This window comes from Microtus pennsylvanicus, chromosome 20 (genome assembly GCF_037038515.1).
Source record: "Microtus pennsylvanicus isolate mMicPen1 chromosome 20, mMicPen1.hap1, whole genome shotgun sequence".
NCBI classification, from domain to species: Eukaryota; Metazoa; Chordata; class Mammalia; order Rodentia; family Cricetidae; genus Microtus; species Microtus pennsylvanicus.
Genome location: NC_134598.1, coordinates 1,760,146 through 1,777,957, shown reverse-complemented (window position 1 = coordinate 1,777,957; position 17,812 = coordinate 1,760,146). Strand labels below are relative to the sequence as shown.

Sequence of the window (17,812 nt, the reverse complement as noted above, 5' to 3'; positions counted from 1 at the left end):
CAGCAGCCTAGGCTACATCAGACCCTGCCTCAAGGAAAAAAAAAAAAAAGGATGGGTAGGGGGACAGGCACATTGCAGGATTTTGTCTCATCTAGTAGCAGGTGAGTCATGGAGTACCGTGGTGCTCAGCTCTAGAAAGACAAAGCCAACTGCTCACAGAGACCGTCATTTCTCCAGTGAAGAAACGATACTCTCCAGAAAAGAGCTGACCTCACACCGCCCCGAGTCATGCCTGGCTTGCTAGAGCAGAAACTTCCAAGTCCCCTAATCTGCACCTCGTTCTCCTCCCTGTCTCATAGATCCTCATACACTGTGCATTTTACTGATTTTTAAAACACATTTTAGCCTCTCTGAAATTCCGGCCCAGTTATGGATCCCGTCTTGGGTCTCTGTATTTTGCAACAGTGGGTACGATTTACTCAATAACTTATTAATGAGAAAATGCTGTTTGCCTCTCCAAGGAATATTTAACCAATTTTCGGAAAGAAGAGGCTAATTTTCCACCAAAAGTTTTTAATTAAAATGGGCAATCAGCTAAGCTGCCAGCATTTGGAAATGGACAACTTGTTTTTCTTTTAAGAGAACAGTCTCCTGAGTGGGGCGTGACACCATAGGCCTGTAATCCCAGGATTAGGAGGGTGAACACAGGAGGCCTGAATTACACAAGACCTGGCTCACTCAAACTAAGGTACATTCTCTTTAATATACAGAACCAAGGTAAGCAGTGCTTGAGATATGCTATACAGAGCTGCGAAGAGAGCAAGTTAGGAAAAGACAGCAGCTGCTTTCCTCATTTGTACTAGTACCTATGTTAGCTAAGCTTTTGGAGAAGACACATTCACTATCATATTTAATTAAAACCAGCTCACAAAATACACATCTTACTATCCAATTTAGATAAAACTAACATGAATGATGGGATTGGTTATGCACACAATGGCAGACAGACTTGGATGTTCTGAAGCTGTATGTCAAGTCGGTTGCCAGGGGAGGTGACTGAGTGTAAAGGGTGTGTCTGTGAGAACTGTGCCCGCTATAGTCAGTTCTTAGAAGAATCAATTAAATCATTCCTCATCCAGCCCTGAGGATACACTAGTCCTAAAGTTTGCTAAATTGGTTTTGAATCTAAATCAAGACCAGAAGAACCTCACGCTACTGTTCTGCCTTCATCTCTGTTGCTATGAACAACTTAGGAAGAAGGAATGAGCCTCACTCGCAGGGCATATTCCATCACGGAAGGAATCCAGAGCCAGAAGCCAAACAGGATCTTCAAGCAGACACCATGAAGGATCCTGCTTGCTGCCTCACTCGGCTCTTGCTTAGCTAGATGTCTTATACAGCCCAGGACTACCTACGTAGGGATTGTGCCACCACAGTGGCCTGAGCCCTCCCACATGGATGAGCATCAAGACAAACCCCCACAGACACGCCCACGGACCAACTGATTTGGGCGATTCCTCAGCTGAAATTCCCTTCTCAGAGCTTCTAGGCCGTGTCAAGTTAACAAAATCAACCAAGACAACCATATTCAAATAAAATTATTTGCCATATGCAAGTTAATGTTATTTAATAGTATTTATGTAAGTATTCTTAATATGGATGTCCCTGCAGCGTCACAGGCACCAAATCTTGATTGTTATTTCACGCATGTTGAAGTGACTTGGGTCATGTGCTCAAGGGAGAAGATGCCATATCCCATGCTCTTTCTCAGGCCTGACAGCTGACATTAAATACCCAAAATTACACACGGTATTTACCTGTTTGATGGTAACCACAGTTTCACAAATATACTCCCAGAAAATAATGGGAAAATTTCATTAAATAAGACTTACTTTCTCCTAAAGAGATTTGGATTGCCAAGACTCAGTAAAAAAGACCATCTCCAGCCACTTGACTGACTTGTCAAGTATTTTATGAGAGTCCTTACACAGTGTCGAGAGCTCCCTCTCAAAGGGCCAGAGCGGTGGTCTTCAACCTGTGAGTCACAGCCCCTCTGGGGTTCGTCTGACCCTTTCAAGGCTCACTTAAAACCATCGGAGAACACAGATATGTACACCACAATTCATAGCAGCAGCAAAATTAGTTATGAAGTAGCAGCAAAAATGATTTTATGGCTGGGGGTCCCCACAGCATGAGGAACTGTATATCACAGCGATAACTGATCACAGCGTTAGGGAGGCTGAGACGGCTGCTTTAGAGTCACCTGCTTTAGACTTAAGCTGCTCTATTTCCAGTGCTCCATCTTTCACTAGCAATACCTACCTTTAGCATTTGACAATACATAACTAGTCATTTAATGACAATATCACAAAACTAAAATACATGTAAATCTATATCAACACTTACTAGATCGGTGTTCACCGTTCGATGACTGAGAACTGCCATCCTCTTCAGGAAGTCTGACAAAAATAAATGTCTTATCTTGAATGGAGATGGGTAACGTGGGATTATCAGAGGTATTTAATTCTGCATCAAATCTGGGAAACTGGCGCCTGGAGATTCTTAAATTAAAGATAAATATATATTATATGTATGTCATATAGGTGATATACACACACACACACATATATATGTATATATATATATAAGCATTATCACTTACAAATGTCTTTGTGTATGAAGCAACCAAATGCCCTTACATTAATTCATACCAGTTAGTGGAAGATGGGAAGAGAGAGCCTGGCAGGTGCAAACAGCAGCCAATTCATTCTATAATATACTACGAATACTGTAAGATTTCAGTACTGTATTTAGCAATCACGTCCCCCACTACAAGCCAACTAAAAGTATCAGAAAAGAAATGATCACACCATGAGCCATGCCCCATGCTGAGAACCAGACCACTAAATACATAAGAAGCAGGTCTTTGCCTCGAGTCCCAGGGGAAAGATGAGATCGAGTCAAGTTTATGAAATGCAGTGAAGATGGAGTCAAGGTTCCTGGGTTCCCAAGGCCACATATGCAGAACACAGGGTCCTGGGATGCAAGTCTGCAGGCAGTCGTCTCGCATTAAACGTAGCCCTTTCATGCTATGCTACATGCCTGTCCTTTGTTTGGTGTTCTGTGGATCGTACGTATGCTCCCATTTGCCCAGTTGAGTCAGGCACCCCGCTGGTTCTGCCTACTGGTTCTGCCTCTTCATCTTTCTTTCTGTCATGTGTTTTCCAGCTATCATAGGACATGGCAAGGTCTGGGTGCCTCACAGTAACAGAGCCTCTGACTGAGTCCAGCAACAGACTTAACAGAGGTGTGGAGGTGAGATGATGTCCTTCTGTGCCTTCAGCCATGGCCCAGGAAGACAGGTGTGGAGGTGAGATGCCTTCAGCCATGGCCCAGGAAGTCAGAGGCATGGAGGTGAGATGCCCTTCTGTGCCTTCAGCCATGGCCCAGGAAGACAGAGGTGTGGAGGTGAGATGCCCTTCTGTGCCACCTCAGCCACGCCCCAGGAAGTGTTGAAACAACCTGGAAGGAGTTGGCTGCTCTTGCTGGCCATGTTTCCAGCAATCGACATGGACTTCCTGCTTGGCTTGTGGCCCAGGACCTGTAACACATGTCCCCTGGTATGTCATAGAGACCCATAGGTCAGTGATACTGGAGGATGTAATGAAATTAAAAGCGGTGGCATAGCCACAGCTTAAAGAAAAGAACACGGAACGGGATATGCTAATTAGAGCACCCAAGTCCAGAGAAAGTCAAATTCTAACTGATTAGTTTCCTGAACGTTTGACAGACTTTAAAAGGATTTAACAAGACTGAGGTAGCCTTTAGGTAGAAGCAAAAAAAAAGCTATAGAAAAAGAATACTAAATATCCAATTATTCTTAGTGTTTTGACAGAAGTCTGCAGTAACTACCCTATCCCTACCAATCCTACTGTTCCCACTATTCTACTCAGAATGTTTTGATATGTTCAAGGTCCTGGTGACATACAACCAAGCAAATGTACACATAGCAAAAACAGAATTTATAAAACAGTAAAAAATTAAAGATAAAATTTGACCCAGTGAACAAAACCATCTCTTAGTATTCCATGGTCCCATTACACCTAGAGATTTTAACATCTTCTTAAAAGTCACAGAACAGTAATAATCCTGATTCTCTACCATACTGAATATGGAGAAAGCAAACACCCGAGCCCTGAAAGAAACCCGAAAAGCTTCTATAGAAACACTGGGGAAGAGAACGTCCTTCCACTGAGGGGTACATGCCTTGTGGGCCTCCAGGGCTCATCTCAGTCAAATCCTACATTTGCCTTTTCTGCTTTGGGATTTTTCTCCCACAGAAATTATCAGAAGTTTCTTTTCCAATTCTCCTTTGAATTTAAGACTCATTTCCAAGTCTCTGTTGTCTTGGGCATAGGTCCAGATTCTAGGCTTAACACAACTTTAATTCCCATACAGCCATCCCTGTGTATTGCCTTTCAGAATCTTCTGATGACAAGTGGATGCCAAGCCCATATATAAAATGGCATGGTAGGGGGCTGGAGAGATGGCTCAGTGGTTAAGAGCACTGACTGCTCTTCCAGACAGCCTGGGTTCAATTCCCAGCACCTACATGGCAGCTAACAACTACCTGTAACTCCAAGATCTGACACCCTCACACATAGAGACATACATGCAGGCAAAACACCAATGCACATAAAATAAAACTAAATAAATTATTGAAGGAAAAATGGCATGGTAGTCTCATATAATGTACATACTACCGGTTTATTTTATCATCGCTAGATGATTTATGATACCTAAGGCTATGTAAATGATCACAACAGAGAGATCACACAGCAAAGAATCTGTACATGGTCGATGCACGTACAATTTTTTCAAATATTTTAATCTTTGTTGAGTTGCACACATAGATATAGAACCCATAGATACAAAGAACCAGACATATGTACTTCTAAAGTCAAGAAATATATCCAGCATAAACCATAGTTTATGCTGGGCCAGTAATGAAAGACACTGACTTTGGTTTTCTTTTAAATATTTATTTATTTATTTGTTATATATACAATATTCTGCCTGTGTGTATGTCTGCAGGCCAGAAGAGGGCACCAGACCTCATTACAGATGGTTGTGAGCCACCATGTGGTTGCCGGGAATTGAACTCAGGACCTTTGGAAGAGCAGGCAATGCTCTTAACCACTGAGCCATCTCTCCAGCCCTGACTTTGGTTTTCTGACTGTGCCAACAGGCTATGGTAAAGGAACAGAACAGGTTTACTAAAAGGACACGATAAAGCATTGTACTAAATCATTCTGATTCAAGGGCTTTAAACAAACAAACACTTTATTGCTAATACAGCAGAGACAAAATTCCGGAACGTCATTAGCTCATACCTGGTGGCATTGTCCACAATCAGCTGGGACTCTGTCCTGTGGTTTGTCTTTAACTCAATGGCACACCCTCTTGACCTAAGAGTCTCAAAAACATCCTGCAGCATGTTGCCAGGCTCGATGCTGGGTAACTGTCTAATGTCACCTACAGAGAGGAAGGGGCATGAAGATGATCAGATTTAACTAGGATTCTACAATGAGGAGATTATTTTTATCCTACCAATTGAGAGTATGATTGTAGACTTCTTGTGACGTAGAAAAAAGTCTCTGAAGTCGTTATCTAAAATTATTTAAGAATATTAAATATCCTGAGAGGATTAGGAGAAAGAATGGAGGATTGACTGATAAAAATGCAATATACGAAATTAAAAGTTCTCAATACAAGTATTTCATTCAAATACAACTGAATTGATGTGAAAACAGACAAACCCTAGCCGCCAAATGACAATGCTTTAAACTACTGAAGATCAGAGTGTGATACAAAAAGGCAAACTCTAGAGAAAAGAAAAAATAGACTGATAACTGGGAGAATGCTAAAGATTTAACAGAATCGTCTGCTTATCAAACATCCCCAAATACCGAAAATAAATAGTATTTCTATACAAGCTCATTACAATTAAGCCAGAGAATCGACTGATCACTAAACCTCTACAGAATCTAACTAAATCTCATCCGATTAGGAGGCTGGAGAAGCCTAATTTGAATTATTAGCTTAGAAGCATAAAATTACTGTAAAGGGGTCTATAACTCAGACTTTTTATTATTTCCAAATGATCTATATCCTGCTTTAGTCTGACTCTGACATTTTTACTATTTTAACAGCAATTACTCAAGCAATGAGTAATAACTTATCGCAGCCGTACTCATTCATCCTCGCTGGCTAGGACACTGGGTAGAAGACCTGCCCAGGCTGGGAAGGACAGCAGGCAGCCTTACTAACCCATAGCTGTGCAATGGGCTGTGAAAAACACTTGCCACCACCAACAGGCTGAAGCCTGGAATGGCATCCACGACACAGCACACTCTGAATGTGGAGACCCTCGCAGTGTCTTAACTTACCAAGGATGATCAGTTTAGAAAGTTTGGCGTGCTCACATAATAACTTCAAAACTGATTTGAAGATTCCGACAGACACCAAACTTCCTTCATCCACAACCAGAACGCGAACTGTAGAGAATTTCCATGGCTTGTCCACCTTAAGTTTCTTCCAATAATAGAAGCTATAATTGACCTGTAAGTAAAGTATACATATTAAAAAAATCAGGTAAGAAATTAGCAAGCATGTGGTTTCAAAAACAAAGCTTCTGTGACAGACAGGTGAGGGGGATAAAACATAAGGAGAAGGCAAATGGGCAGAACATACCATTTAAAGGGATGAACAAAAATGGGAATTTAAAAAAAAATTCAAACTGTATAAGGCTCAAACAGTTTTTAAAAAATAGTTTCCCAGTGAGCCTAGGGTTTAACTTAATAAATAAGTTTCAATCACAGTTTCTCTTGCAAAAAACAAAAAACAAAAAAACCAAAGAAAAAACAGAAAAGAAAAAAGAAACACAAAAACAAAAAACAACAGAAAAAAAAACACATCTCCCATTGTTCTACATGGAGAAATTTCTCTATTTCTTTTCACTTTCTGAAATATTCCAATCCTTTTTCTCTTTACTAAATCCCTTTCAAGTATTCCAAACTTCTGACCACCACAGTGTAAAAGCACAGTAAAAGCACCAATAAGAACAATTCAGCTAACAGTGTTTATCATATGATTATTTTTAAAATGTAAATGATTTAATAAGATAATGGAAAATACCTGTTAAAGCTCAAACTCCCTGCCCTTAGGTTTATTTCAATCGTTCTACAATACATAAATTACATTCCAATCAGTAAGTCATGCCAAACCCCCTACATACTATGGGCACCCTCCCCAGTGCATCCGGAGAGCTTTGCCCTAAATAAAACACCCTTCTCACCTGAGCCTCCAAAGCACTTTGGAGTTCTTCATAACACACATAACATGACAGTTAGGAACTCTGCCCTTCAACATTTTACACTCTCACCAAGTAAAGTATTCATTCTTGCAACCATATGAAATCATTTCAAATCTCTGGAAGGTGACTATCGGCTAGCCGGAAGAGATAAAGAATATCTCTATAGTGGAGAACAGAGTGCTCAGCTCCATGGAACTCTCATTCTATAAGAGGGGACTTTTCCTTCCATCTCCAGCACTCCAGGGAGCAGGGACATGCGCGTAACCCGTCCCCATGAGAAATCCAGGCGCGGGGAGTTAAACTACATCACTAGGTATACACTATGATTCCACTGGCATTTGTTCATGACAAGGACTTCCCAATGAAGCACGCAGTCTCCCGCTTTTCCTTCAGAGCTTCTGTCCATTCTCACTGCTCTAAATGGTCAGCTACTCTACAATAAGGACCCAGGAGACATTTAACAGAAACAGTCAACCCTATTAGCCATGGGAGAATCGTTCTGAGGCAAGCATCGAACCCTGTAGATGAGCAGTGAGGGACTTCGAAAGATGGTCTGATGACAGCAATGGCCATCAAGTGACCATCGGGCAGGTAGCCTATTCAGCACGGATACCTTGCAGGAAGGTGACCGTCTCCAGCAGGACTGGCTGAAATAAAGTCAGATGGCGTGACGTCGTTCACAATAGTGTGCGGTTTAACCTGACAACCTTATGTCTGTCTAAGTGGTAAGAGAGAGGGCAGACAGCCAGAAAAAGAGCCTGAAACCACCAAGCACCTCCTTCTCAACAGAATTTCACCCTGATCATGGCTGCGCTGATCCAAACGAAGTCACGGAGAGAAGAGGAGTGTGTCGGCAACAGTCACAGAAGGGCAGAGTCCGTTCACGTCCAGGAAGCAGCAGCTTGAGACACAGCTTAGAGGAAACATAGCGAAGGAGAAACTGGCCAGGCTGGACGTACCCAACATGGTGCTTAAATATCTGAGGCATGTACTCACCCAACAGGAGCTGGGGGAGGCTCAGGGGACAGCAGGGAAGAGGCTGGCTATAGCCCAGCTGAAATCAGTGATGTAAACCTCAGCTTTGGGACCTTGAGGACAGTCCAAGCCGTGGGGGAAACTCTTTGCTTAGCTAAGTCTAAAGGACCCAGGCAGCAAAGGCAAGGCTCCTGGGGCCTGATATGGTAGAAGGAGAGGATGCGAGAGGGTGGATGAGGCAGGGGGATACTGTACTAACCAATAAAATGTAAAAACCCCCGTGGGAGAGGGGCTTACAAACTCTTGAGTCTGGGAATGGGAGTCAGTAGTAAAGACCTTGCCTGGCTGGTACAAGACCCTGAATTTCGTCTCCAGCACAAGTTACAGCAGTATAACACAGTGGAAGGAAAAAGAAAAAAAAAAAACCTTACAAGCTGATTACCTCTGAATAAGAAGCAAAGATGCTTTCAGGGAAACGTTTTATCTACACACAAAGATGTCAAAGGTTTTACCTGATACAGCGTGTAAGCCGGAAGATCAGTTCTCTGCCTCAATAAACCAGCCGCTTTCCCAGTAGGCGCCGTGAGCAAAACTTCTACAGCCTTGTCCTCCGCTGCTGGACTCTGCTTAGGAAAGGCAAGCCATTCTTCTGAGGCATCCCTGTCTTCCTCAAAATCTTTGCAAGCTTGCCACACTTCTCTCTCTTCCAACTGCTCCACGTGCTTGAAAAGATGGCTAACAATGGTGGTCTTCCCGCAGCCGCCCTTCCCGCTGAGGACGGTCACAGCGTTGGCACAAATCATTTCCAGGGCGGCCACCTGATCTTGATCCAGTGGCACGTCATTTATCTCTGCGTTCATTTCAGGTCCGCCATCATTCCTAACACAGTCACCACTGTCCTGAGGGGCTGAAAGACTCTCACTCTGCTCTAACCCCGCCTCTTCCGGTTCACCTTCTTCCACGGCCTCCACGCTTTCTGAATCTTTGGCCTTGCTGTTGCAAATTGACGCCAGGACGTGCTTCACGTCCACTTGCAAACGCCACGGGCGTCTGTTCATCAGCTCGCAGATGGAGGAGGCAATGCCTTGCTCGGCCTGGTACAGTTCGGAAAGAAAGACACAGTCTTTCTCATAGGTCACCACGTCCAGGTTCTTCATGAACTCCAGAGAATCGCATGCTTCCTGGAAAGGCATGTAGTCTGACACAGCCAAAGTCAAGTCTTTTACTTCAACACACGTGTGCCCGTCCTCTCTACATATCTGCTTCAGCTTAGAATATATGACCAATGCATTCTTGTGCAGCGCAGTCATGAGCTGCAGCAGGGAGGGACACTGACTGAACGCGGTCCAGCTGGCCTCGCAGCTCAAGAGATTCATCTCCCGGTAGGTTACCTTTAGGGAAACAGCTCACGATGCCTCATACAAGGTATACATAGCGAGAGCTTTAACTACAGCTGACACTGTGTTGGCTTGAGCCTTTTCAAGCTCTAGAAATAAGTATTTCCACAAAGTTTGGAGAAAAGGTTACATACATACATCCGTGTCTTTTTAACTTTTTCAGTTAAGCAGTTATAATTTTCAAATCATCATTTTCAATGTCAAGCAATGCTACACACACACATATACACACACAGGAATCCCAATTTAGTCTTTCCCAAGTCTCCTAAAGACAACATCACTAACACTTTCTTCTTCCAGAATTGACTTCCACATTGCACATATCACTGACCTTTTTTTTTTTTTTTTTGACTTTTAAAAAACCCCTTAAGAAGCCGGGCGGTAGTGGCACTCACCTTTAATCCCAGCACTAGGGAGGCAAAGGCAGGTGGATCTCTGTGAGTCTGAGGCCAGCCTGGTCTACAAGAGCTAGTTCCAGGACAGGAACCAAAAGCTACGGAGAAACCCTGTCTCGAAAAACCAAAGAAAAATTAAATTTCTACAATGGAAAGGCTTTATAAGAGCTTGTGCCATCACCCTGATACAGGCTTCTTATCTGTGAAAAAGTTGTAGCACACATCTAGTTAATCAGTCCAATTAAGTCAGTGTTTATCATGTAATATGTAAGTATGACTCCCAGAGGAGAGGCTTTCTGTATTGACAGCACTTTTGTAGGGGCCTCTGCACATATCGGGACATGAACAGTTGCCTCATTTTCTTGGCTTGCTCGGTTTTCCATGTGTCTACCAATAATTCTTGTCTACCAGTAATTCTTCCCAAATACGGCAAAAGGGGCACTTCACCATGGGATCTCTCAGCTCCGCCCTTCTGAGGCCTCCATTCCTCACAAGGCAAACACTGCCCCACTATCCCAGAAAGCAACACAGCTGGAGATGGTGCCTTTCAAATAATGCCATAACAGTAACGAGACTCTCAGAATGGGCCTGCAGCTCCTAAGATTGGTGTTTTTCGAGGAAGAAAAGATTAGCACACTGGAGTAAGTAAGTTATGCTTAAATTCCCCAGATAGGACTCTTCCCACCAAAAAGAGACTGGATACACTTAAGACTTCTAGATACTAACATGAAGGGGAGGAGAGACCTGAGCCCCGATGAATGCCGCTAAGTCTAAGGGCTTTCTGGAGAAGGCCGTCAAAGAACAGCTCTACTTTCATGCTGGCTTGGGAGGCAGTGATCTCTTAATTCTCCTACTGGAGATCGTTAAACTTATTCAGCTGTGTTTTCATTTGGAAAACCGTGTCATAGCTACCAAGATTTAAGAATCACATTTAATTCTAACACCATTCAGGCCTTCAAGCGCCATTTTCAACTCTTCTTCTCTAACAATAAGAATAAATATGGACTTGTTAAGGGTGTTATTGGGCCAATTAACAAGCAGCTAACAGTGGGATGTTCAATAGTCACACTGGGAAATGGGAGATTGGACTCAATAAAGCCCAAAGGACATTTGTCTTCAATGAGACTGACACAAATGAATGACAGAAAAGTATGTTATATCATAACACATTGCATGATTAAATCAATAGTGATGATCTGAATGCCATACACTTCGCTACGTTGGTTTCTGTTTATTAATCAATTGACTTCATTATTTATTAACTTCACAGTTGTGTCAGAATCATAGAACTAAGACATTTATTAGACATAAGTAGACTTATGACACCCAAGGAGAAAAACCCAACACTAAATCCACATATATTCTCAGCAGAAAGAAATTCAAACATGGCCACAGTGGAAGAACTCTACCTTACACAAGATTACTAAATGCTGAACAAATGTCTTACTTACTCTACGGAACCCAAGCTTCCATGGCTCAGTACCCAAGATGTCATCAATCTTTTGTAACACTTCTGCAGAACTTGAGCTGATAAGCTTTTTGAAGTGTCGAGGAAAAAGCGTTGGAAGGAACTCCATGACTTTTGGGAACCGCAAAGCTGTCATTACACTTACAAACGGGACTGCAGGGGATCAAGGAAGAACAAGGCAAAACATAGCAGTGAGACCAGAAAGACAAACCGGGCGAGTTTTCTCTTTCCACAACCAGCTGAAGACACCTAAATCAGAAAGACTACTCAATTTAGCTGAATCACTACGAAGGTTAATAGAACTCTTCTTAACAAGATGATTTCTTTGTTATCAACACCAAACTTTCTGTTTTTTATTATATACTTAATGCTTCTTAGTCTTTTGTTTGCAATATAATCATTTTTAAAATCCTCTGATGCATCCTATTAGGGTAACATTAAAACTAAGCACAAAAATAAGCCATTTCTTCATTAACCTTTACCGCTACTTTCCCAATTGTAACCAGGGTTCTTCTGTCCTCCGAGCCATTTTGGTGTGATGCAAAACTCATCTGCTTTCACCAAGAAAGGAAAAGCCTTCTGTCTATGGATGTCCAGAGAAAACCACGGTGTAAAGCTACTTTAAGTCATTTAGAATTGAAATATTTTTAAAACAGATTATTCCAAAGCTTTCCTTTCTCTTTAGTCTTCTTAGAAAGAGTAACAGCTGAGTTTTATCTCATTGACTCAGTACTCTCCATAAACTCAAAAGTCAAGAAACAGAACCACAATCTCGAGGTGGGATCTCCAGAAACCTGTAGACCACCGAATAGAATCCTGGCAGTCCACCAAATGTAATATAATGTTTTCATCAAACTGACTTCAAAGAGGACACAGGCATGGCCACTGCATCATACTGTCACCTAAGAAGGTCACAACTGAAAACCAATAACTGAGCTACAGATATAAACAAATAAATAAACCTCCCGTCTTAAGAAAGGTCACTAAGTCACCGTGGGCCACGTTCACAGCCTCCCTGCCCACATACGGCCTGCAGGCTGGAGGTAGACTTTCTGAATTTTGTATCTGAAGTGCTTCGGAGAAATATTTGGAGTTTTTTTTTCCATAATCTAGAATATTTACCTATACGAAAGCTTGGGGATGGAATCCAAGCCTAAATATACAACCCACTTATTTTTCATATGCATCTTAAACACATAGGCTAGAAATAACACTGTAAAAATACTTTAATAATATTGTGGATGATCAGAGTTCATGTATATGGATGAGAAACGTCACCTATCGTATCATGCCCATGCGCAGAAAGCTTTGTATTATAGAGCATTTCATATGATGGAGATTTTTCTGCTCCAAGAGCCTCAGTTTGTGCCATGCAAGATACACCAGGAACCAGCAGCTGCAGCACCAACAGTCAGTCAATGTCTGGAAGGCAAAAGTTCACTAATAAAAGTCATACTTACATGATTCCTCCACAGGCAATCTCACCGCATCCTGCTCATTCTGTGTAGATTGTTTTTTGTTTTTCTGTCCCGTGGGTCTGTCAAAATTTCTTAATGTTTCCCGCAGATTTTCAAAGTTTAGATTTTGAAAGCTTGACACTTTCTCTACCCATTTTATAAAATCATCTCTGCGTTCATAGCCACATTCTTTAAGAAAAAGCAAACAGATGTGTTTTTGGCCTGGAGGTGACATATCAGACTGCAGATAGTAGGACGGAAACCCTTGAGCTTGGTAGATCTTGGATCGCGGAGGTTTTACAACCCGAACCTTCACTTGCCACCATGAACCTGTGAGTGGGAAGCGTCCGGACACGGTACATTTCTCTCCAGTATTTTCATCAGGAATAGAAACTAAAGGAAGGGAGAAGATAAGACGAAATTGGCAATGGTTCCCCTACTATTTTCCTCTCTCTAATCCCCTCACTCATCCACACAGGCAGCACCCCATACAGACATCTTCCTGCTGCCTCCAACACTTCCTTTTAGCAGTCTGTTTCTCTGACTCTCTGTCTACAACAGGACACGGCTCCAACTATGCATTCTGGAAGCAAGCGCAGGGCAAGCCATAAATTTGTTCTTCTAAATCCCATCTACCTACCACCACCGCCTCAGCCGCTACTGGCCTTTACGTGGGTCTCTAAGAACTAGCCACGGCACCTCCCTCTGAGGAGTGGCTCAGATCCCTCAGCTGTGCTTGCCTCTCCTGGGCAGTCCCTACCTTCACCAGAGAGCTCAGTTCAGCTCACTTCTTTAGCAAACCTGCTCTGAACCCCAAGCCTACCACTTCTCCAAGTGCTGTCTGGTATTCCTTCTACATACTACGTGTGGGTACTTCTGTGACTAGAGAATGCTGCCTCATTCATGAGTGGTGTTTCCACTGAGCCGGCAACATCATCATTTGCTCTCCCTGGGGTGTCCCAGGACCAAACGCTCGACCAGGATAGCCAGTGGCACTTCTATCAACACGCAACCCTTTTCATTTAAATTCAGATTCAGTGATACTTACAATCCGACTCCTCGATCGCACTAGCTATGTGTCAGCAGCCACACATGATCAGCAGCTATTATTGCACTAGTTCATGCAAATACAGTGTGCGTATGTATATGTGTGTATGTATGGTGTATGTATGTGTATGAATGTATGTGTGTGAATGTATGGACATGCGTGTATATGAATGTGGGTGAGTGTGTATGAATGTGTGTATACAATGTGTTTATGTGTGTGTATATGGGTACCTATGTATGCATATATATGCGTGTGTAAATATATGGACATGTGTGTCTGTGTGTATACTGTGTATTATGTATATGTGTAAGTGTGTATATATACATGTGTGCATGTATGTGTAAGTGTTTATGTGAATGTATGTGTGTATGTATGTATGCATATGTGCATTGTGTAGTATGTATATGTGTATTTGTAAATGTGAGTAGATGTATATGTATGAGTGTATGTATATATATGAATGTATATGTCTGTGTATGTGTGAATGTGTGGATATGTGTGTATGTATATGGTGTAAGTGTGTATTGTGTATATGTATGTGTAAATGTATGTACAGATATGTGTGAGTACATGTGCTGGAAAGTGTATGTATAGAAATGTAAGTGTATGTTTGTGTGTGTGTCTGTGTGTTTGTGTGCATGCACAGCTGTGAGTTTTCGTTTGCACAGTTACTAAAGAACAGCTCCGTCTTTGGGTCAAGCAGACCAGTATAATAATTAAAAGATTCTGAGTCGGGTGGTGGTAGCTCCCACCTTTAATCCAAGCACTTGGGAGACAGAGGCAGGTGAATCTCAGTGAGTTCGAGGCCAGCGTGTTCTACAGAGTGAGTTCTGGGACGACAGGCAGGGCTGTAACACGGAGAAACCAAGTCTTGAAAAACGAAGAAAACAAAAAGCCGGGTAGTGGTGGTGCACGCCTTTAATCCCAGCCCTAGGGGACAGAGGTAGGCGGATCTCTGTGAGTTCAAGGCCAGCCTGGTCTACCAAGCGAGTTCCGTTTCTGGGTGGAGATACAGGCACCATATCTATTTCCTCGACTGTAGAACTACCTCCAACAACTGTTAACATTAACTGATAGCATATACGTAAAAGGCAAGCTTAACATAGTATGTGCTCCGAGTCACTGCCATTATCACTGTTACTACTTCATGTTAAATACGGCGAAGCAGCCATGCCACAGGTCTACCTGACAACCGCGATTGGCGCCGGGCATGGAGCAGTGAAAAACGAAAGAACCCTGTACACCCGGCCCAGCTGGCGGTCGCTCACCGCGGAGGCGCCCAGGGAGGCTGCCCGCCTTGATGCCGCCACTGCAGAGCTCCTCGGCGTCCACAAACTCCGAATCCTGATCCTCCTCATCCTCCTGCGCATAGTCCTCCTCTTCCTCGTCTTTACTGGGGTTCAGAGGGCCCTGCAGTTCGCGCAGGAGAAGACACGACCCAGCCATGCTCTTTTATGCAAACTCAGCCCAAAACAATTCCAGAAATCCCCGCGCTATGCCCAAGACTGCAACCAGCCAATCAGCTCCACCAGGGCAAGACATCAGCTTCCGGGAACACTCGAGGCAGGCGTCCTGGAGGCGTGACCGGAGGGATGCTCCTCCCCTGGTTTCCTGGGGAGGGCTGTGGGAGAGGAGGGACCAGCGAACTGGTGGGTGTGCACTCCTAGAGGTGCCTCTTCGGACGAGCTGCTGACACTTTAGACCTGCTCTTTGAAGAAGGGCCAGGCGTTTCCTGTGGAGAGGGAACCGCGAAGAAAGGTCACGTCTCCTGGACACAGAAAACCCCGGGAAAGCAGAGCGTCTGCCACTCACCGTCCTAAAAATAATATAGCAGAGGCCTCTAAAGACCTTGGGGCTCCACCGAAAACACCAGAATGAATCCCCAATCCAGAGAGCCCTGTGGTGACGACTTGGGGCCTTGTCTTCTTACCCATAAAAGGGCTGCAGAGGAGTTGAATTTACATCACCTAGGACAATTATCCAAGTAGGTGTTTAGGTCCCATTCCATAGCTTCTACTTTGGAAGTTAAAGGGTTTTTGTTTCTCTCTCTCTCTCCGTCTCTCTCTCTCTCTCTCTCTCTCTCTCTCTCTCTCTCTCTCTCTCTCCCTCTCCCTCTCCCTCTCCCTCTCCCTCTCTCCCTTCCTTCTTCTCTCCCTTCCTCCTTCTCTCCCTCCCTCTCTCCCTCTTTCTTTCTTGGTTTTCCAAGACAGGTTTCTCTGTGTAACAGCACTAGCTGTAGCTGTCCTGGAACTAGCTCTTGGAGACCAGGCTGGCCTCGAACTCACAGCAATCGGCAGGTTCTTATTTTAATGCATGGTCTGGGTCGTCCATTTTTATGCTCTGCGGGATTTGGAAACCCTTGGTTTTGATGGTTTTCGAAGCACTTCCAAGCTGTCCCCGACTTTAAAGCTGAGCTAGTTCCTGCTTTCTTTTTTCTTTTTCCTTGGTTTTTCGAGACAGAGTTTCTCTGTAGCTTTTGGAGCCTGTCCTGGAACTTGCTCTGTAAACCAGAGCCTCAAACTGGCCTCAAACTCACAGAGATCCGCCTGTCAGGGGTGGAACAAGGGTGATTTAAAATCATACACTGCAGTCATGGTTCTCCTACGATGCAGGAATAGTATTTAAAAGTCATGGTGCTCTTTAAGGAGCGCTATCAAATACTGTTTTATTGTACGGGTATTGTTTACTATGTAATTACCCTTTGTTAATCCTAAATCCTACAATATTTACTAAATCTAAAAACTGTTATGTTGGTTTCTAATAAAGGTGTTTGTCGTACTCAAACACCACGTGCATAGGGTCAACCATATGCAGGTCAAACACACTTTTAATCGAAATTCCATTTATAATGAATATGTATGTACAGGCATCCTAATTTCCTTTAGATTTCATTTATTATTTTCTTTGAATGTGTGTGACCATTCTGTCACATGTCCGTGCCCTATGTGCATGCCCAATGCAGAAGTTTCCTGGAATTGGAGTTACAGACCATAGTTAGCTACCATGTTGGTACTCAGAATCAAACCTGGATCTTCTGGGAAAGCATCCAATGTTCTTAAATGCTGAGCCATCTCTCCATCCCTCAGACATTTTCCTCACCATTCTCTCAGCAATGCAGAAAACTATATAGCATTTACCTTGTATTAAGCATGATCATCTCGAGATATTTTAATTGGAGGATGCAGTAAACTGTCGATGGAGAGTGCTGTTTTATAGAGAGGCTGTGCATGTCCTTGTATCTGAGGGGGTCAAACACCAATCTCCCATAAATGCAGAGCCACTCTGGTATAGGGAACCCAGAGTCACTGGAGAAAAACTACACTTGATCTTCCTCTTGGGTAGAAATTGGTGAATGTTCCCAGAAGGGAAACTTCATTGCCAGGCACAGAAGCCCAGTGTTTCAAGGTTCTGCTACACGGTTTGAAATTCTTCCTGTTAGGTCTTAAACCTGGTACAAAAGACTTAGGTTCCTAGTTAGTTTATCAAAGCGGACCTCACTGCCTGGTTCTCCCAGCATCCCTCAGTCCCTACCTGTTACAGGGTATGGCTCCCTACACTAAACTTCTCCAGTCCAGAGGCCAGCTTCCCCTTCCCTATATAATCCTGTCATTTTGGTTACCTGGTCTTTTCATCTACCCTTTCCTCTCTTTGCCATTTGGCCTTATTTGGCATCTCCTCTCTCGCTCCCCCTTTCTCTCCTCTCAAGTCTGGTTTAGTCTGATATTCGTGGTCAGTCTGGACTCTTCCCTCTGCCTGC

General features: G+C 43.3%; 1 protein-coding gene across 2 annotated transcripts in view; it reads right to left on the bottom strand.

The window, feature by feature from the left end:
• Helb (DNA helicase B) overlaps window positions 1-15,613 on the bottom strand; it is a 28,945-nt gene extending 13,332 nt beyond the window's left edge. The window contains exons 1-7 of one of the 2 annotated variants that reach the window (XM_075954118.1): window positions 15,324-15,613; window positions 13,011-13,400; window positions 11,534-11,703; window positions 8,803-9,681; window positions 6,390-6,561; window positions 5,334-5,475; window positions 2,347-2,501 (exon numbers count right to left, since the gene is read on the bottom strand). In XM_075954118.1, the coding sequence (XP_075810233.1) occupies window positions 2,347-2,501; window positions 5,334-5,475; window positions 6,390-6,561; window positions 8,803-9,681; window positions 11,534-11,703; window positions 13,011-13,400; window positions 15,324-15,501 (2,086 nt within the window). In that variant the 5' untranslated portion in view covers window positions 15,502-15,613. The remainder of the gene's footprint in view (window positions 1-2,346; window positions 2,502-5,333; window positions 5,476-6,389; window positions 6,562-8,802; window positions 9,682-11,533; window positions 11,704-13,010; window positions 13,401-15,323) is intronic. The other variant, XM_075954119.1, reaches the window with a different exon arrangement.
• Between the last annotated feature and the right edge of the window lie 2,199 nt (window positions 15,614-17,812).